The sequence below is a fragment of the Physeter macrocephalus genome, chromosome 8, assembly GCF_002837175.3.
Source record: "Physeter macrocephalus isolate SW-GA chromosome 8, ASM283717v5, whole genome shotgun sequence".
In the NCBI taxonomy this organism is placed as follows: Eukaryota; Metazoa; Chordata; class Mammalia; order Artiodactyla; family Physeteridae; genus Physeter; species Physeter macrocephalus.
The window spans coordinates 82,687,400-82,710,066 of NC_041221.1; the positions used below are offsets into that span (position 1 = coordinate 82,687,400).

General features: G+C 37.2%; 1 protein-coding gene across 3 annotated transcripts in view; it reads left to right on the top strand.

The window, feature by feature from the left end:
- ATG10 (autophagy related 10) overlaps window positions 1-22,667 on the top strand; it is a 244,731-nt gene that overhangs the window by 136,205 nt on the left and 85,859 nt on the right. For all 3 annotated transcript variants that reach the window (XM_024124819.3, XM_024124812.3, XM_028493041.2), the window contains exon 4: window positions 14,999-15,137. In XM_024124819.3, coding sequence (XP_023980587.1) covers window positions 14,999-15,137 — 139 coding nt within the window. The remainder of the gene's footprint in view (window positions 1-14,998; window positions 15,138-22,667) is intronic.

Genomic DNA, 22,667 nt, shown 5'->3' on the forward strand with positions numbered 1-22,667 from the left:
GTTGTTACGTCTCCTTTTTCATTTCTAATTCTATTGATTTGAGTCTTCTCCCTTTTATTCTTGATGAGTCTGGCTAATGGTTTATCAATTTTATTTATCTTCTCAAAGAACCAGCTTTTAGTTTTATTGATCTTTGCTATTGTTTCCTTCATTTCTTTTTCATTTATTTCTGATCTGATCTTTATGATTTCTTTCCTTCTGCTAAATTTGGGGTTTTTTTGTTCTTCTTTCTCTAGTTGCTTTAGGTGCAAAGTTAGGTTGTTTATACGAGATGTTTCCTGTTTCTTAAGGTAGGATTGTATTGCTATAAACTTCCCTCTTAGAACTGCTTTTGCTGCATCCCATAGGTTTTGGGTCGTCGTGTCTCCATTGTCATTTGTTTCTAAGTATTTTTTGATTTCCTCTTTGATTTCTTCAGTGATCACTTCGTTATTAAGTAGTGTATTGTTTAGCCTCCATGTGTTTGTATTTTTTATAGATCTTTTCCTGTAATTGATATCTAGTCTCATAGCGTTGTGGTCAGAAAAGATACTTGGTATGATTTCAATTTTCTTAAATTTGCCAAGGCTAGATTTGTGACCCAATATATGATCTATCCTGGAGAATGTTCCATGAGCACTTGAGAAGAATGTGTATTCTGTTGTTTTTGGATGGAATGTCCTATAAATATCAATTAAGTCCATCTTGTGTAATGTATCATTTAAAGCTTGTGTTTCCTTATTTATTTTCATTTTGGATGATCTGTCCATTGGTGAAAGTGGGGTGTTAAAGTCCCCTACTATGATTGTGTTACTGTCGATTTCCCCTTTTATGGCTGTTAGTATTTGCCTTATGTATTGAGGTGCTCCTATGTTGGGTGCATAAATATTTACAATTGTTGTATCTTCTTCATGGATTGATCCCTTGATCATTATATAGTGTCCTTCTTTGTCTCTTGTTATAGTTTTTACTTTAAAGTCTATTTTGTCTGATATGAGAATTGCTACTCCAGCTTTCTTCTGATTTCCATTTGCATGGAATATCTTTTTCCATCCCCTCACTTTCAGTCTGTATTGCTTTGGATTTCTGAAGTATATGAACCTGAGAGGCAGATATGGAAATTATAAATGTGTTAATTTAATGAGATCACCTTTTTAAAAGGACTGAGACCTTTCTCAATATTCATACTTTAAAATATTTGCCTCTGTGTTGGGTTTTCATTTTCCCGGGGGAGTTTTTGAAGGTGTAAAGTTCTAATATTTTAAATGGGAATTTTAAAACTGTTCACCATGGATGGACCATGGTAAAGAGAGAGCTCCAAGAATCCCAGTGAATAAAAATACTCACATAGCTAAAAAGTTTTCTAGGAACTATAGCTGCCATTCCAAAATAAGCCCAGTTCACAGAGACTTGAATATACAAATATAATAATTGCAAAATTTTATTGTTAAAGAGATTTGGTCAAACATTAGGCTGATATGGTTAATCATTGAAGATATTCTAGGACAGAGGAATTTTAAGCCAAAATTTAATAAGTTAAATTTAATAACACCCTATGTTCTAATGGTAAAAGCAGACTATTCTTGCACAGGGATGGTTTAGACAAAGATTCAGATGTAAAATAGAGCTGATGAGTGCAATGGTGGTTATAGAACAGAGGGGTGATGTATTCCTTCTGTGTGTATGGATTGTGATCTCCTTTTGAATATTGATAAGTGTCTCATCAGATCCCTCAGGCAGTTCTTAAATATTTCAGCCATGTGCATAGTCTCTGTTTTCTTTCTGTCTCTCCTTTATCTTTCTATATAAAAGTTTTGGGGACTAGATTTTGGCAACAATATAATTGGAGAATAGAAGCATAAATCTTGTTTGTGTTGTTATTTTGTTTAGTCTTACTCTAGCTTTCACTTTTTATTGATGCTATTGGCTTTTTATCATAATTTGTCTTGTCTCTCTTCTCTCTTCCTCTGTCCCCCTTCCTCTTCCTATTTTTTTTCTCTCTTCCCCCCTTTACCCCTATTCTCTTTTTCTCCAATTTTTTAATCTAGTTTTTGCTCAGGAATTTATTTAGTGCCTTTTGTTCAAGGAGGTCGACACACTTCTATCTATATTATTTTGTTTATGCTCAAGACAAATCTAAAATCAAACAAAGGCAGAAGGTACCAAAAACCTACATTCCTACAGTTCTTGAGCTACAATGTGTTTTGGAATTCAGATTTGGGGGATTTTAGAATAGTAGTGTAATTTTGTAAAAGTAGATTCTGTATTATGCTGCATTCCCAGCGTTGTGTGAATGAAGTCGATCCCCAATGGTTAATTCTCTGGCTGATCCATGGGGAGGTGGTAGAGTGGTCTGGTCTGGAGAAGCCTTTTCTGGACCCTCAGATTTCATCATGTTGGGTGAAAGGCTGGGTTTGACCCTTTGTTATTTATTGCTGTAAATGATTTTCTGTTCACTTTCTTGCAAGAATTGCTTGAGTTAAAAGTTGAAATTCGTGACATAACTTTAAATCCATTTTTTAAAAAAAAGTGAAGTTCATTTATGAGGAACTGAAATCATTAATTACGTTGTAGCTTCTTATCTTTTTTATGATACACGTATTGCTGTGGGTATAGTGCTCTAAAACATCTGCTCAATAGTCCGTTATCGCGGTACAAGAATGCTTTTGCATGAAGGCAATAAAGTAGCAGATGCTTCTTAATGACAACTTCCCAGTTCATTTAGGAAACCAGTTCTGGATTTGGTTTTTCCTCCACCTGTGGCACCTGTGCAGGCAAACGATTCTAAAGAGGTTAGAACTGACAAATCAAGTCCCTCTATATAATTTTTTAGGGTGCTCCAAGTTAGTCTAAAAGCCTTATCTAACAGCACTTTAATGAAATTAGCATTTTCCTTACTATGCAAATAATTCTCTACCATTGTAAGTAACCAGGAAAATACATTAATTCAGTATTACCAGCTTACGCTTCTTTTATTTTATTGTTTGGAAACTTCTGTTGCATCTTGATTTATCATTAGCATTACAAATAGAAAAAGTGGTTGAATGCCTATGCTTGGTAACAGGGAAAATGGGAGCCCAGCATTTGGAAGTCACATTCCTTCCAGGAGCAATTTCTGTTACCTCAGAGATAGATCGTGAGGCTCTGGTCATGTCCACATGCCACTTTGCACCATCCTTGTCCTTGGCACGTCTGGTCTTCTCCTCAGTACAGTAGGCAGTCAGTCCCCTGGGTGTGTTCTGAAGGATGCCAGGGAAGCCCCCGCTGCTGCCCCTCTCCCCCCATGTCTTGTTCTCCTTTACAGTAACTGCGTGGTCAGTGATTCATTAAGATTTTCCCATTCAGGGAAACTTCTTTTCAAAGGAAAAGTCTCTTGGTAAGATACACATTTCTAGCCTGTAACATTTACTGTAAGTGAGTTTTTCAAGCCCCTTTCCTCTGAAAATCAGAAGGGCTGAATTTGGAAGTCTTGTGCTGAAAGAGGAAGACAAGGCCATGAAAAACTGGATATAAGAGATGCTAAGGATCAATTTTGTCTTCTTCATATTTTTTAACAATGGTTTGGGTCAATAACATAGTCTTTAAAGTGGATACATGCACCCAGGGGGCTTGCAGAACAGTCCATTGAGATGTGGGAAATAATATTAGAACTACTTTTATACTTTATTTTTTTAAATGAAGCTTTACTAATATTTAAACGTGGACTCACACTGGGTCTTCACGCGGTTCATTTGTTAGAAGACCAGGAGTCCTGTATGTTACTCAAGGCATCCGAAAGGGAACGGGGAGCCAGGTGCTAGGAAGGGGCCAACTGTGGTGGTTTACTCCTACAGGCTTTTGTTATGTATCACAGCTTATTGTGCCCTGGATTTAGTGGGATGATCTCATCCAGTTTTAGTTAACACAACTCCTACTTGTCAGACTAGGGACTTTAAAGATCCCTGCCAAGAAACTTTAATGAACAACAACAAAATGGCAGTATGTAAAAGCGACAATATAATCTGATCTTTCAAAAAAATTCTCTCTCCAAATTTGAAGTTAAGATTTCTTGAGATAGGATTTATATTTACTGTTATTAATGATGACCCTCAACCTGTGTATATGTTGTGCCTAATGATCACATGAAGCTCTCTGTGTTGATTGGCAACTCACTGAAAAGCATCCAGAACATGAAGACAAACCTCTTAGGACTTGGAGAAATGACTGAAGTGTGTGTCTTGATTTACTAGGCGCAGCCAGTGATATATGTCTTCCACGTGGATCTGTGTATCTTTTTCAGCTGTTGCAACCATTAAAATCACCTACCAAAAAAATGGAGAAAAAACTGAAGCCAGACTTTTGAAATGCCATGTCATAATTAAGATTTAAAGCAGAACAAACAAAAAAGTCTGTAGCATATTCGGTCAAATTGCTGTCATCAAAATATTACTGGCAAAAAAACGTGTCTGTACCATTACTAAATAAAATAACTGTTTTTCAATAACACTTTATTTACTGTGTTGATTTACACATTTGGAACCCAGGGCTCTTTGTCTATGTGCAAATTAGAACAAGATTCTTTATGAAGAGGAAAGAAGTCATGTCTGGTCTTCGGAGTCCGTTTTGAATTAAGGCTGTGCCCCTGTGCTGGAGAGAGAGGCAGGACTGCTGGGCAGGCAGGATCTGGGCGTTTGGTGTCTGGGTGTCTGGTCATCCAGGACTGTGACCAGGGCTGTGTGCTCAGCAGCACGGGCTCTGAAGCCAGGAGCCCAGTGAAACGCTGGCAACTCTGTGCTCATTTGCATGTGATTTACATGTGTGACCATTTAGGTGCTAACTTTTGCAATGGGTACTTTAAAATCAACATTTCTGCAACTTTATTCAGCCACAGCCACTGCCCCAGAAAGCTGAGGGCAAAATGGGCAAGATGCCCAAAGAGGAGATGAGGGCAAGGGGCCCAGTGAAGGTCCTCTGGTGCTCAGAGCAAAGAGCAGAGCAGGACGCCTACTTCTATCAGTGCCCAGATCATCACCTGAACTAAAATAATCACTGGGAAAATATTTTTCCCTCATCTTTGTCTTATCCGTGAAGGTTTTCAACTTTAATCTTTTAAAGTGTACATAGTATATTACACAGAAATACATGTTCATAACTGATCAGAAGGTAAATATACACACGTTAAAGATGAATGCTTAAATTTTTTGACTCCAGGAATCACAATCAAAAAAGTTGAGAGACCGCTGATTTATAGGACGGAAATGATAACAGAGAGTTTATGCTCATTCCATTCACTTATTTCATTTAACAAATATTGATTGAATGCCTACTATTTGCCAGGTACTGTTCAAGATGGTTGGAATACCTTAGTGAATAAGATAGGCAAAAACCATGCCCTCGGGGCACTCACGTCCTAAGGGATGTGTGTGTGCCATAGCATAGCCTTTCCCTGACCCCAGACCAGGTGAGGCTCCAAGATACATTCTTATATTTTTATAGCACTTGCAACACTATAATCAAATACTTGTTTATGGAACGATTTGGTTTTTCCTGCACTCTCCCTCTAGTTATAAGCTCTCTGAGAGCAAAGACTGTGTCTGTTCTTTTTCACCACTAACTCTCCAGTGGTGGCACCATGCCTAGCGTATAGTAGACGCTCATTAATGGTTAGTGAAAGAATATTTGCTCTGTCTGCACACACTGTGTACATGTGTGCACATGTATGTGAGTTTGCTCAAAGCTGAGAAAGAAAGGCATGTCTCAAGCAGAAACTGTTGCTGAGGGCAGGACGTGTAGTGACAGAATGAAGTGTGCAAGGAGAATTTTTAGTGTCTGCAAGAAGAGTTTGTTAGAAAGAAGCTTGGGTGATTAGAGCTGTTCCTAAAAATCTATCTGAGTGGATGATATGGTCATTGGACTAAAAAATAAACCTTGGGGAATGGGGATTAGGATATTAAAAGGGTCAATCCTACATAAAACTGGTTTATATTTGAAAGAGCTGAAACAAAAAAGGTAAAAACCACACGCACAAAATTTATAGATGTGGTAAAATGATGTATACTCTGGGACTCTGTGCATTTTCTCTAGTAGCAGTTATTGTGATGATAATTTTAATGATTTGTGTGATTATTTGTTTATCATATCTCTTCCCTTTAGGGCACAATGTCTGCTGTTGTTCTCCCCTCTGTTCCCAGATCCTAGGACAGAGTCTAGAACAAGGGTTGGCAAACTGTGGCCAGCTTCCTATTTTTGTACAGCTCACAAGCTGAGAACGGTTTTTGCATTTTTATATGGTTGAGAAAGAATAGTGTTTCATGACACACTAAAATTATATGAAATTTAAATTTTAGTATCCATAAATAACATTTTATTGGAACAAAGCCACAGTCATTAATTTACATATTGTCTAGGCTGCTTTTGTGCTACAGTGGCAAAGTTGAGTGGTTTTGACAGAGACACATGGTTCACAAAGCTTAAAAAATTTACTACCTGGCCCTTTAAGAAAATGTTTGCAGACCCTTGATATAGAACATAGAAAATACCCTATAACGTTTGATGAATTAATAAATAAACCAATCAGTATACCTACTATGTGTCAGATAGTTTTATAGTTTATCTTTTTTAATACACTTTAAACAGGGAGAAAGTGCCTTCATTTAACAAATAAGGAAACTCAGGCTCAGAGGGATTAAGTGGTCTGCTCATCCAGAGAGTGCAGTTAGAGTGAACTCTAACTCATCCATTAGAGTTCAGTCTAATCAGTTAGACTGAGACCAGGTCTAACTACAAATTCCATGCCCTTTTCCACATTTGACTATACTATGCTTCTCTAATATCTAGATGTTTTTATCTGAGATTTGAATGTACACTTCCACTCCAGTAGAAAGATGAGAATGTTCACTGTGCTCTCATTGCTGCTGCAGTAGTATTGTTTAACCACCCCTCCGCCCCAGCTTTGTCCTGGCACAAGCATGTGGTATGCACTTGTGGAATTTTTTAAGGGGTTCTCCTAGTAAAAGAGCCAACAAGCAAACAAAGAAAGCCTATTCACATCCACATAATCCAGAGACAGTTTTGAGGAAGCGGAAGTAACTCAGGCTCACTTGTAGGTCCTGTAGAGCAGTTCACAGCTGATTCCTAGACATGATGTTTCTTGTGCACATACCAAGACAGCTCCTCTTGAAATTACTAGTGCTTGCCTTTTGGTCTGTTTATCAAGACCTTATCAGTTTCACTCTTTGGCAATGAAATTTACTCATTTCTGGATTTGAGTGTAGACGTTTATTCATATGCTGAAGGAATTTGCAGTTTATTCATCAAGACAATTAAAAATCTCACTTGTTTAAATTAGGGTAGTGCCATCTCTTACCTTAGAAAATTACTTCAGCCAAACTCCAGCCTGTTGGATTCAATTAGCATCATTCTTTGAAGGCTTAGAATTTATCATCCCTTCAGGAAATCTAATGTAACATTCTAAGATAGAAAAAAATAGAAAAGGGTGAAAGTTCACCAAATGGAGACACAGGTCCTTTAATAAGGTTCTGCTTACTACTTATAAAAATACAATAAAATGAAATCAAGGAAGGCCTTAAGACGGACTCATAGGAGTGGGCACACTAAGGTCTATGGACCATAGTTTCTTTTTGTAAATAAAATTTCACTGGAGTATGGCCACCTCTATTTGTGTTTGTCCCAGAACTACTGAGTTCAAAAGCAAAAGTTTGGGAGTGGAGCCCGAGAGTCAAATGTTTAACATCCCCTACTCCCCCAAATCCCATCATCTGTGCAGAGTGAAGGAATCCTGGGCCTGGAGCCTGGGGGCTTAAATTTGTGCTCTGGCTCAGTTTCTTACTTGCTGGGTGACATTGGGCCTTCCTCTAGAGCAGAGGAGCAAATGGCATAATGTACACAAATGTTCTTAGAAAAACTGTGAACTGTTGTAACTGAGTCTGGTCTTTCTTATGTAGCATGCAAAGGGTAACTGAATAGAAACATATTTGACTGATTCTGAAGCTCAGAATACTAGGTAAGTCTTTCCCTTTTCCTTTACTCAGTCATGATTTCCATAAGGAATTTCTGGTTTTCATATTCCTTATCCTGCTAATTCTTTTGCATTTAGCTTCTCAGAAATCTTAAAAAGTAGATGAGAAGAACCTGAGTTTTCTTTTAAAAAGTCCTTCTGAGTCCTTATTTTTTTCTAAGAAAATGATACTTTTTATATATTGTTCTGATGTAAGGACTAATCATCATTGACATATGTTAGGTACCTCTAACCATTATTACTATTCCCTTCTTCTGGGGAACCTGTGTTCTCTGGCACGGAATCTCAGAGGCAGCCTCTTCTGCAGTCCGCCTTGCACTCAGCCTAGTTGCTAGCTGCCCAACTCCGGGTTCAAGCTGTCTTGCTGTCTCCCGCACAGTCCTAAAGGAAACATGGCTTTCGAAGCACAATGGAGCCAGCAGTAAACATCCAGAAAACTGCCAGATGTGTTTTGGCAGGTTTCTGTGTCCCCTCCCTACTGCCTTGCCCTTGAGCATGCCAGGCTGTATCGGATTTAATCCCACACAGGAGACAGATTCTTTCTCTCAGTGAGAACCCACATTGGCCATGCGGACGCTAATTTGCTCCCCTCTGATGGAGCTTGGAGAGCAAAGAATGGCACCCCTTTCTTTCCAAAAAAAATCAGGAGTAGTGATAGTGTTACTGGGAAAGGGGGAGCCTCACTGAGATGCTATCCTTGGGATCATCTTGGTACCAGTGTCACCCCAGATGCTGTCAGACACACGCCTGCCTGGTGTTGAACTCTCTCTTATGTACTGGATGCAACATTTACAGTTGCTAAAAGAATGCCATCACTTGCAAAGTTCTTGTGACAATCACGCACTCAAAATCCACAGAGATCATGAAAAAAAGAATCATTCTAGGAGTAAAAATAGTGAAAAAACCACCCCATTGTAAAATAATGAGCACGTGAACCAAAACAAAACAAAACAAAAAGGGGCTGCTTACTTAGAGTCCCACATAGGTTATTTTTATAATTCATTTAAAATGTTTTAATAATTAAAATTCTTTCTTTCTTAAGGAATTGATTTTTCAATGATTTGTCCAAAGGCTTTGTCAGTCTTTATCACTTCTGAAAATATTAAAAGGATGTTGGCTCAGGAAAATCAAGCAAAGTTTATTACACAGTCCATCTTTCCATTGTGATTAGATGGTTATGTGTCCACTCGTGGATGCAGCTAAAGACTGTCCTGAACCAGTACTGTCCCTCTGTCACTCTTTGGCTTCTTGGCTACGATTCTGGCCTGTAACTGGTAGGTGTGAATTAAGAACCTGATTGGTGGAAGATAAACAAATAGAATCTCTTTTCCTTAAGGGACATTATGAATAAATCTCATTGCTTATGTTTGCTCCGTAATAGTAATAGAGATTTCTAGTGATAGAAAAAAAGTTTTTCATTCTCCAATTACTTTTCCCTGTAGGCTAAATAGAGATATGGATCTCATTTCCTAAGCACAGTACACTATTTGGGTTTGCTTTCAATAAAATATCTATGAAGTGTCTTTAGCATGATCATTATTTAATGAGATTTAGTTGTAAAGCTTAATTCATATCAGATTTTCTAAATGAGAGATCACTGTCAACTTATTGTTAATTGAATTCAATAAAATCAAGGTTTCTATAATTAATGTGAACTACTTAATCTTTTAGCTCTTTGAATGAATGTAATTTTCTAAACACAGGTATCTTCTCATTTAATGAAATAGCAACATTGTGAGGAAAATAAATGTACATGTGACTCCTTTTTCTATTAAGTCTTAATATCAAATTAAATATACCCAAATCTTCTTTAAAACATAGTAAAAGAAAAGTAATAAAATGTTAACAAACGTACTCAAAATGTTAATAGTAATCTGATGGTGTCTAGAACATCAATCCAAATTAAGTATATAGCAGTTAAGAAATGGCATTCTCCAGTACAAAGAACAGTGGTTTCAGGATCAGTAGATGTGGGTCATAAGCCTCCCTCTGCCTCTAATTATCTGGGTGACATTGGGTAAACCACTAACCTTTTTGGGCCTTCTTGTTTGGATCAGCAAGGTGAGTGTTGGGAGAGATGGAATGATTGAAGTTCCTTTCACTATTAGAGTTCTATGATTCTGTATCCTGTAACATGGTAGCAGAAACTTTTGTTACTTTAAAAAAAATTTTATGAGAATTAAAAATATTCAAAAAAGTAGACTGAAAGGTATAAAGAACCTGCAGACCCATCAATCAACCCCAACAATCATCACTCCGTGGCCAACCGTGCCCCTTCCACATCTCCATCCACTGACACCTCTCCTGTGTTATTGTAAGGCTAATTCCAGACATCAGCCTCTCTTTATCAGCGTAATCGCTCTGCCATCTGTACTGTTAGCCCTGAGGTCTTAGATATTGTATTTTGTTTTTAACGAATCTCAAATTGTCTAGCTATTTTTTCCTTTCCATTTTTTAATTGAAATTTTAAGATAAATACAGATTCACAGGCAGTAATAAGAAATAATCAGAAAGATCCCACGTACCCTTAACCCAGTTTACCCCAGTGGTAACATCTTGCAAAATTATAGTATAATATCACAACCAGGCTATCAGCATCGATACAATCCACTGATCTTATTCAGATTTCCCCATTTTATTTATACTGATCTCTGTGTGCATGTGTGTGTGTGTCTGTGTGTTTGGCTGTATACAACTTTAGCACATGTGTAGGTTCATGTATCTACCACTGCAGTCAAGATATAGAACAATTCCATCATCACAAGGACTCATCATGTTATTTTGTAACCATACCCACCTCCTGTCCATCCCCTCAACACTAATCTGTTCTCTGTTCTTCATTTCTAAAATTTTGTCATTTTAAAATGTTATATAAATGGAATAATACAGTCTGTAACCTTTTCAGATTGGCTTTTATCACTCCATAATTACCGGGAGATTCACTCAGGTGATTGTGTGTATCAACAATTTGCTCTTTTCATTGCCGAGCAGTGTGGGATGATGTACCACAATTTGTTGAACCATGACCTGCTGAGGGACATCTGAACTGTCTCAAGTTTTTGGCTATTCTAAATAAAACTACTATGAACATTCGTGTACAGGTTTTTCATTTCTCTGGGATAGATGCCCAAGAGTGTAATTGGTGGACTGTATGGTAATTACATGTTTAGTTTTATAAGAAACTGCCATATGGTTTTCCAGAGCGGCTCTACCCTTTTATACTCCCAAGCAGCAATGTATGAATGATCTAGTTTCTTTGCATCTTCACCAACATTTGAAGATGTCACTGTTTGTTATTTTAGCTATTCTGATAGATGTGTAGTGATATCTCATTGTAGTTTTAATTTGCATTTTCCTGATGGCTAATGATATCGAATATTTTTTTATATGCCTGTTTGCCATTTGTATATCATCTTTGGTGATCTTTTGCATTTTTACTCCTCCATTTACTTCTTTTCAGAATTTAGGGTCGGGGTAGGCTTGCTGGTAAATCACCTATGATGTTTGTTATAGTATACTTAAATGGGAGGAACCAGATCTGCAACTGCTGCAGAAAATATTGCTTACCAGTGTTCTCAGCTCTGTGTTAGAGTCTCTGGGAATTCAAAGATGAATAAGACAAGAACCTTGGTCTTAAAGTTCTAAAACCATCTGGCACGTCGGGAAAGGGAAGCAGAAAATATGTAGAAGTCCGAGATTTCCAAATTGCATGACTTCACAGGATGATATTTGCATGGGCATCATAAAGGTGACCATGAATGATGGAAAGATCCTAGCAGAAACAGGCCAAGAATTCAGTTCATTTAATCTGAGTTAAGGATGCAAAAATGTCTTTGCCTGTAGATGACTGCTCAGAGCAAGGGGCTGGGTTGACATAGCAGCACTCGCAATTAGAGGACAGGTACTCCAGCCTTCAAATCCTAGAAAGGTACTCAGCTGCCAGTGAGAACAGTGACTGGAGTGAAACTTCTAATAGCTCTTCAAGAAGCTTTTTCTGTCCCCTCTCTTTTATTCCGTGGGCCTCCAAACTGTTCCAGAGAATCTGAATCTATGTCTAATTGATCACCAGTTGCAAGAACCTGGTGTCAACCCCAACACATACCTGAGTGCTTAATTTGAGTTTGGGTGAAGGACAGTCTTTCCAGGAATTTTATCCTCCCTAGCAGGACTGAGTCTCAGGCAGACTATTTCTGCAGTTTTGTGCAGAAATTAATGACCGAATTCAATATTTACTTACAAACTGGACAGTGATGGTCTAAGAAGAGAAATAGCTTAATAGAGAAGAATAGGGAATAAATACACACATACACACAAATCTAATTTATGGTAAAAGTGGCATTAAAAATCAATGGGAAAATGATGGACTATTAGAAATCATCTGGGAAAAATTCTTACCTCACACCATACACAAAAACAAAATTCAGATGGATTAATGATCTAAATGTCAATTTAAAAACATGTATGTATGTGAGAGAGACAGAGTATGTGTGTGTAGAATAGAGGAGTTTAACATTTTTATAATTTTTAAGGATGAGGTGGGACATAGCAGGATTCCTTCTAATGAAGACAGATAACTCGGAAGCTGCAAACAGGAAATATACAGCTTTGACTACATGAAAGTAAAAAAAAAATTTTATGATAATATGTACAAGAAACAAAGTTAAAAGAAAACTGAGTGAAAGTGTTTTATATACACATACATACCACACATACACTTGCACACCTTTGTTTTTCTATGGTGCAGAGATGTATATATTTCCAGTAATAAGTTATTATTTCTAATATACAAAGAGTTTGTATAATTCAATAAGAAAAAATGGAAATTAAATGTCAGAAAAATAGGAAAGGAATAAGAACAGGCACATCACAGAAGAATATAAATTACCAATAAATATATGAGTAGATGTTCACTTTCACTAGTAATCAAGAAACTAGAAACTAAAACAAAACACTGACATTTAAAAATTCATCAAGTAGGCAAAAATTAAAAACAAATAATATTCAGTATTTTTGGGAATTGAGAAAGGGCATTCTTTTACAGTTTTGCTGGGAATATAAATTGATACAGCCTTTTCTGAGGACAAATTGGCAGAATCTAATGAAATTTGAAATGTACGTACCCCTCATACATTAATGTTACCTTTAGGAATCTGCACCATAGAAAAACAGAGGTGTATAAAAATATATGTGCTAAGATATTCACGGCAGCATTAGTTGTAGTAGCAGAAAATTATAATTAGCCTAAAATATCTACCAATATGGAAATGTTTAAAAACACACAAAACTATGGCATAGTCATATATTGGAATGTAGTGAAGTCATTAAAAGAAGGAGCAAAATCTGCAGCACTGACATGGCAGCACGTGGTAGTATGTTCATGAGTGAATAAATCAAATCAAGGAACATATGTATATATAGCATGATTTAATTGGGGATGCAGAGGTGGGAGTGTAGGTGGATGTATGTGTATAAACGTGTTTGCAGACCAAAAAATAAAAACGTCTTGGAAAATACACAATAACCTTTTGAAAATGGTTACAAATCTGAGGTACTGAAGTGCTGGGATGAGGGGAATTTCACTTAAAAAAAAATGTACTTGTGCAGTGTTTGCAGTTATTTTTAATCACAATGATTTTATAATGTTACGAAAGAAAAGAAATTATAAATGCTAAAGAACCCAATCTTTGACCAAAAAGCAAGAATTTTGATTAGAAGAATTGCTTTAAAAGAAGACGTATTTATCTTTGCCTAATGAAAATTTAAATAAAAAAATAGACAAAACTCTTCCTTGCTATTGTATTAATTTTCTGTATCTGGAATATTTATTTTAGTGGTTTCTCTTTGGTTATTTAATTCATTGTGTTTAATTGATAGTGTCTACTGGAGTTTAGTGAAAAGCTATTTTGTAAATATCTTCAGTTGTGGTTTACCTAGTGTAATATCTCCTCCAGTGAATTGACTGCGAGTGGGGAATTAGTAAAGCAGATAACAGATCTGGAGAGTAGTATGTGGCTTTACTTATCTCCACAGGAAACCTTATTTCATATTGGTAGAGTTTGAAATCTTTCCTGTAGCTCTTCCCGATTGTTCATTGTTGTTTCCGTTTTAATGAGAGGTAGAAATGAGCCAAACCAACCTGCTTCTTTCCTTCTACTAAATTAATGTCAAAGGAAATTCTTCAGCCCAAATAAATAAGTGAATGTGGATGGAATCAGATTCTGACTCAGCATGTCCAATTAATTGCTTCCAAACGTTAAGATACATTCTTAAGAAACCCCACACATAATAAAAAATCAACCAGTGGAGAATGATTAGGTGAGAAATGAACTAGCTTAGAACCATCTTTGTTTACAAAACCTCATGTAAGTTGACATTAATATTTACCATCTACTCTATTATAAATCAAGATTTATTGTAGAAATGTACCAAAGATAACACAATAATAAAGAAAACAGATTCATCTCAGGTTTTGAAATGTACCTAACAAATTCAGCCTCTTGCAAAATAACTTTCTTATTCAAAATGGAACTGGGAATTGTTCAGCACACAGTGAATCACCTTTTGGCAAGTACAATAGAATCTTTAGGGACATTTCGCAGTATCTTGTTCAATTGTTAGGATGTTTTTAGCTTTCACAGGTAGGGAAGAAGGTAGCTTGTATAGCCATCATCTTGTTGCTAAAATTGTACAGTAAAGATTTTTCAGAGTTGCTGTTGGAATAGATCTTTTTACTTTTTTTTTTTTCTTCCTGTTTCTTTACCCAGAACTGCTTTGTCTCTCAAAAACAATCTGGAATTACTTAATGCTGTTTTCTGGTTTTACTATTTACCCAGGACTCAAATGTTAAACATTAATGTGGGAAACTCCCTTTTCCTTACCTCATAGTCCTATATTTATTTAACTGTTATTTTGCAAGAAGAAAACCTCATCTTTCTCTCTCTGTGTTAATGTACTTCTTTTTATTGACAGACACATTTTGTTTTTGTATTTGCTTTTTTTCAGGAGGCTTTGGAGCCACCCCTGGATGATTTTGAGGTGACGGAGACCACCACGGCAACCGAAGTGATTAAATATGAGTATCATGTCTTATATTCCTGCAGCTACCAAGTGCCTGTGCTTTACTTTAGGGCAAGCTTTTTAGGTAAGACCATGTTGGAAGCTAAATGTAAATTCATAGCATTTACATATAAGGCAGAAAGCAGATTTGGAAAATTATTCTTGAGAGAAAAAAATAGAGTTAAAAATAAGAAAACTGTGGGTGAGGTAAGGTTTTACCAGTAAATTTTCTCATGCTTTAGAAAGAGTATCAAGACTTCAGAGTGAATGATATCATCCCAGCCTTAAGTCTGATCTTCAGATTCTTGGCCTCCTGCCCAGCGTTGACTAAGCCCCCTGGCCCTTTTTCTTTTCTTTACTTTAAACAAGGAGGAACAACTTAAAGCTACAATGTTTATTTACTTCTAACTTTACAGTAAAAATTTCTTTCAATCTCAAGTGATCCCATTAACTCAAAAGTCCCCATGTCTCCTTCCCCAAGCACTAATTATTATTTCAGGAACTGTTTATCAATCCATTTAAGCTATATTTAAAAATAGCACTAACATTTCCTTCGGCCATCTATACATCTCCAATACCTCAGCTTCCTGCGATGCTGTTACTCAACTCATCCCCCTTGCCAAGAAGGTGGAACACCCTGTCTCCTCTGAGGCCTTGGCTAATAAAGCTTATTTAATGAGCAGCCGCGTGGAGCCCTCACCCTGCAGCGCAGCTGGGACTCCCCCCCTTCACGTCCTGTGATTTAACCGGGTCAACATCTTGAGGCCCCTCCACCCTGGGCTCAGAGGCAACCCCAGCCCACCCCTACCCTATCTCTCCTTTTCTGTCTGGACTTATCAGCAGCATTTTGCATTTTGAACAGGCTTCTAACCTTTTCTGGATAGCTAAGACATCTGAATTTAGCCAGTGATATTTTATTTTTAATTAAAAAGTAGCTTAAGCTGCTTTGAATGTGTATTTGGTAGATTTAATCACTTGCTGCCTTATATTGTTTAATGGTCTCTAATTTTGCCGTGTTGGCGGTTTAACAAGCGCTTAGGATTTAAAACACAAGAACAAATTCTCATAGACTCCCTGGTGAGAAGATTTTACTCTGAGGTGCAGCTCCTAAGAACTGACAATTTGGGGTAAATTTTCAACATGGAACATGGGGAGTTGAGGACACTGATAGTTCACCAATTCACAAACTCTTGCTGCAGATTTATCCGTATGATTATTACAGGCCTTTAAAACACTCACTTTATTGTAATTCTATTGAGTTTGGAGCCCAGAGGTTAAAGGAAGTTTCTTGTCAGTGAGCTGTGTTATACTAAAATGTAGAAGGGGATACATTTATTTACCAGAGGGAAGAAAAATGTCCTTCTAGGTTTTGGTTTGCAAGGGCTCTACCCAGTATCTTCTGGATTCAACCCATGTCAAGGCTGCAGGTAGAGGAAATAGGACACTACTTCTTCAATACTGTACTTTCATATAATTAGTATTCAACATAAGCAGTTAATCACCAGAGAAGAGCTCCCAGAGACAAAACAAGTTGTTTAGCTTGTCAGCATTAGGGAATCGGAGGTGCTGAAACATGACTGCTTCTAGCTGGAAGTGGGTCTTGCCGAGGCCGGTGGATGAGCTCATACATGTACTTTGCTCTTATGTGCCAACAGCTCCCCTTACAGTACAGCACAGTAATTGTTCCTACAGATCCAATTATATTTTAATGAAATTTGTATACTTCCTAAGATCTTTTCTTCATGACGGTTTTCTATTTCTTAAAAAAAAAACAAAAAAAAACCCTAGCCTTTTTGGATCCTATTTATATATTTTTAAGATGCTCTTCATTTATGTTTTTATAAAGGAAATCAAAATTAGTCATTTATTTTGTGTGGAAGCATTTCTTGTTCTCCACCCTCCCTACTCTGTGTTCTATAGAATGCGCATTAGGAATTTTTAAATTCCAGAATTCACTTAGTGGTTTTTCAGGTACATTAAAATACCACATTTAATTTTTTTAAAGCATACTGCATGTTTTCTTGTGAAGAAACATGAAAAATGGTTCTTTCCTTTATCATAGTCTAATAATTTCTCTTTTCTACCTAACTTAACCTAATGAGTATTCTAAAAATGTATTGGCCTTTACTCTGGAGTCAGAATTTTTCCTTTTTTCCCCCTCAGTCCATTCTCTATTTGTTACGTGATTACTCTGGCCCTTCATCTGTTAAACAAATCTCTGTCAGTGTGGTGAATGGATTCCTAACATCTTCCTCTTATTCCAGGTCCAGATTTTTCTTTGTCTCATTCTAAGAGAGTTCCGACCTAGAAAAAGGATGGCTATAAAATTTCTTGCTCAGGGGTCTTTTTTTGTTGCTTCAAAAATAGTTCACTTAGCCTTGTTTTTGACAGATATTTAGGATTTTTTTTTTTTTTTTTGCATTTGACTCAGTAAAAATTAGTTTCTCTGCTTTGCTCTAAATTTTATTTCAGTACCTCTTTTTTTAGGTAAAGCAAGTGGTAAGTAATTCCCATTTAAATTGACATTACCTTTTCTTTTATCGACTGGCTTAGATGCCAGAGGAAATCTTTGTTCGGTTTCTTGAAATGCACATCATTGGACTGTGATTACCTCTTATTCCTTGATATGTCCAGTGTCCACTAGGTCAACTACTGCCTAAGACTCAGCTTACATGCCACTTACTGTTGTCACCCCCATGTCATATCATATCACATTATATTACATATCATGTTGCACAATATCAGAAAAATATTTGTTTACTTGTCCCCTATAAAATGGTAAGCTAGAAGATAGGGGTTTAAGGTAAAAAGAGGGAGGAAGGAAATTAATAGTGAGTACTTACAACCTACAAAGTTATAAACTTTATTCATAGCTCTTTGTGTGTGTGTGTAATACATATATGACATATGTATTCTTTGTCTTACTCATTTTTATACCCACAGTATCAACAAGTATTTATTGAATGAAACAGTGAGCAGGAATTTCTAACCATTTTTTGCATATAGCCCAAAGATGGAAACCTTGTGATGGTGCCTTATTTGAACTTTTCTGATGAGTTATATGGAAGGGAGTAATGCTGTTGTCTCCAGGAAACTCAGAACCTAAACCATCTATATATCTTTACTCTTTAGTCTGGTGCTTCCCAGAGACAGCAGGAATGCTTGACTAAGGAAAATAGAAAGTCCTGAGGACTCAAAGGTGAGCATCTAAGCTAGGTGGGCAGCCCTTCCACTTCTATAAACACATATTTTTATTTGATCCTTGAAGACAGACAGTTAAGGTGAGACAGCATTCTGTTTCTGGGCATACACAGAAACATTTCTACTACTTGGCCATATGGGAACTCCGTTCCCTAGGGTTTAACATGAATTTAAGAGAAGAAATAAGTCCTTCCCAGCACTCTTTTTTCCCTAAGCACTCTTGCCATTTTAGGTTTGGGAGAGGTGATGGGGCACGCTTAATACCATTTGCTACCCAGCAGTGGGTGAGAGTTAATTGCACTTCTCTCAAGTACTAATAAATAGCCTACATTCAGACAGTGCTTTGTAGTCTATGAAGTCCATTCTCACAAAGCACTCTTGTCTTCAAGGGCCCACCTGTTTTTCTCCCCCACTATTTTTTTTAAAAATAAATTTATTTATTTATTTATTTATTTTTGGCTGCGATGTGTCTTCATTGCTGCACGTGGGCTTTTTTTTAGTTGCGTTGAGTGGGGGCTACTCTTCGTTGTGGTGCGCGGGCTTCTCATTGCGGTGGCTTCTCTTGTTGCGGAGCACAGGCTCTAGACGCGCGGGCTCAGTAGTTGTGGCGCACGGGCTTAGTTGCTCCGCAGCATGTGGGATCTTCCCAGACCAGGGCTCAAACCCGTGTCCCCTGCATTGGCAAGCGGATTCTTAACCACTGCGACACCAGGGAAGCCCTCCCCCAACTATTTTTGAAGTGCACCGCGTTAAAGATTTATTTGTAGTGTGCGAAAGGCTTCTAACTGCTGCTCATCATTCCAGCACCTTTTTATGTCCCAGTGTTCCGTTTTGAGGGCTTGACTTGGTCAAAAGCTGATGGTAAGTGTTAGAAATGTGGTGTAAGTCTTAGGCATATACATAATGGCTTTGGGCTTCACCAGACTCCTAAGCTTACCTAGTTTTACCTTTCATTACAACTAGAGATTTCTATATTTATTTCAGCTTGAATTCTGGTTAATTTCTTCCCTGTCCCTCTTCCTTTCCTTTGTTAGAGATCTTTATTGAAAAATAGGCCAAGTGGTTCTTCTCATTTTCAAAATATTTAATTCTTTGGTGCTGACATATGGGTTCTTCTTGGGAACCGTTCTGACATATTTCTTTAATTAGTTAGAAGGGCTGCTTTTGAATAGGGAAGGAAACAACATTTCTTCCATTCAGCAACTGAATGTCTGTTCTTTCTGGAGATCCATTCTATTATTGGCCCAGGGAGTAAGAGTATAGAATTAAAAATGTAACCCAGATATTTCACGTAGAAGATTTATCCACTTGTTATATGCTTGAATGATGCTCATGGAGAAACAGGGCAAGAGAAATAGCCAGAGAATAATTCCTTCTTAAAGGCAGCATGACCAAACCAAGATAAAGCCCAGCTCAAAGGAAGAATAACGAAAAGGTTGGAATTAGAATAGTATATACATCATCAGGGAGGAGGAGGAAGAGGCTTGTCCCTGGTGTGGAACAAGAGGGAGTCTTTGGACCATATAGAAGAAAATGACAGGAAAACAGGAAAGATGGGGGTTGGAGGAAGTTGGAGAATAAAAGTAAAATATTCATAGCTCTGCCCAACAATTTTCAAGGGAGTATAACAGGTTGTTTTTTCTGAAGAGGTTGGGAAAAGCCCTGGAGAAGGGGAGATGGGTGAGTGCCAAGCTGTAGGGCTGGAAAGCATGGCGTATTTGGGGAACAATGAGAGGCTGGTTTGAGGAAAACCTCTATTCCAAATTGTAGAAGAAATGGTTGGAAAGATATGTTGAGGTAAAATTGTGGAAGAGATAATGGATGGGATGGGGTTGGAGGACATAATGAAAGGGTGAAAGAGGTTGAGCAAAAGAGGTATAATTGTTAGAAATATTAAAAAAAATTTTAATAGTCTCTTAGAGAGAATGAACTGGAAGGAACATATTTTCAGGGAAAATAGAGTGAGAGTTAAGGCTGCTTGTTGAACAGGAAAGAAAGGTGGATTAGAGGGGTACCTAAAGATTAAAGCAAAAATGATTCTAGTTAATTATTATAATGACCAGGAAATAGAAAATGTCTTGGCAGACAATTTATAGAGTCTTATTTGATAGTAGAGAATCTTTAAGAAAGTTCATATATGCCACTTATATTTACATAAACCATAGGTCTAGCCAGTCATAATAATGCAATGGAACATGAATTTTAGTGCATTAAAAAGAGATTTTAAGGGTTGAAATGAAATTGAAGAGCAAACGGTGAAAGTTATTATGAAAAATAATGAAAAATTATTTAACTAATATAAATATATTCAAACCGAAAAGTTTAAATAATAGAGAGAATTTAATGAGAATTATTTGTTGAACCAGGTAAATGTTTGAAACATTATGGGGAATTAGGGTACAAGTAGGATGCTGGGTTAGAACACATGATGGGGATAGAATCCCATTGAAAAGTCAAGCCCTAATTTTAAAATGTATTAAAGAAAAGGTGCAAAAAAACTACAGGGACACCTAATTAGCTAAAAGGTTTATTCAAACCTGTGTTAGTACAAATTATCACATACACAAAAAGCAACAGATTTTACATGGATTCAGAGGACAGGAAGAGGACTTGAAAAGGCAGACAAATTTATTTTCTTACCAATGAGGGACTATACTTTAGCTTTCCTGGACAAATAAATGTGTTGTGGACCATAAAGAAGAAACATTTCTTTACTTACTCTAGACAAAACAAGCCCTGTTTGAAACATCCATTAAAATGTACATGAGGGCTTCCCTGGTGGCGCAGTGGTTGAGAGTCCGCCTGCCGATGCAGGGGGTTCGTGCCCCGGTCCGGGAGGATCCCACATGCCGCGGAGCGGCTAGGCCCGTGAGCCACGGCCGCTGAGCCTGTGCGTCTGGAGCCTGTGCTCCGCAACGGGAGAGGCCACAACAGTGAGAGGCCCGCGTACCAAAAAAAAAAAAAAAAAAGTACATGAGTGCCTACTGTGTGCACAGCACAAAAACTCATTAGCCTATTTAAAAAATATGCTGAGGAAAATCACTGCCTAACTGGAAACTAGTATATTGGTTTTCTCCTCCTTTAAAGTCACCAAAGCAGAGTTCTTTAAGTCCATATATTAGGCGCTGTGCTGAGAAGGTGATCATGGGAAGGAGATTAAGTTGGATGGATAGTCAAGGTGCTCCTGCAGGTGTTAACAAGTCCATGTTCTGTGGGGTACTGAGATTTGAAGAAAGCCAGGAGTTCAAAATGCTGAGTACTGGTGTGCCAGAGCAAGAGGTTGGAATCAAAACCTCAGAACACTTTGGATAGGATTGAAAGTGAGTGCATTCTGCTTTAGAACCAGTAGACTTAATGTTGTAGATATTCATCTGGTGATGTGGTCTTCGGAGTTCTGATGAATAGTTGTATCTCGGGTACCTTGTAGACCCAGTGTTGCTTCCCTTGGGACATTCAGAGATTCTTCAAGAAGGTCTTGTGTGTACTTCTACTAGGTTAAGTGTTTAATTTAAATGAGAGAATATAGCATAACCTGCATTATTGTAAGTTCTTAACACAGTGTGTGAACAGTTTAAGGTGACCCCCAAATCACTCCTCTTTGTGCTGTTGGGCATATTTCTCATAAAGATGGATTGCAAGGTACATAAACTTTCTCATGTAACTGAAAGATGTCTTATATTTATTTTCCACTCAAAATTACTAGACAAATATATGACATTTAAAACATTGGGGATGATAATTTTGAAAATTGATAAATATTAAGCAAGACTTATAAACCATTTATCTGGGGTGTATTAGTTAGGTTAGCATATACTTAGTTGCAAATAATTGAACCTGCCCATGATAAGCAGAAAAGGATTTATTGGAAGGGTAGATTGTAGAGTCAACTGAAGGCAAAAGTGTTAAGATGTCTGCCTCTCTTTGGCTTTAGTGGTGCGGAATGGGGTTCTGCCTACCACTTACTTTGGAATTTATCTCCCAAATAGGAACTATGTTTGGATGCTGAAAAATCAGATATTCTCTCTATCTTCATCTACTTAACACTATAGATTTATATGAGTGTTTTACATAAATGAAAAGCTTTTAATCAATGAATTTTTAATCATGATTGTTCAGTCTTTATTCTTAGTAATAATTGTGCTAATTGCTCTAGAAATAATATTGAACATCCATCTATCCAAGCATTGGAAAATATTTATGCACAAGACATGAAAATGTTTCTGGAATGCATAGATGAATAAAGGAATCAGAGATGATTGATGCCCTCAAGGAGCTTACAGTCTACTGAGGGAAACAAGACAGGTTTGAAATTCACTGTAACAAGTAGAATATGTTAAGGGCCATAAGAGAGGTAAAAATTGTCACCAGGCAGAGAATAGGTTAGTGGTTGACAGAGGCTGGGTGGGTGGGTGGG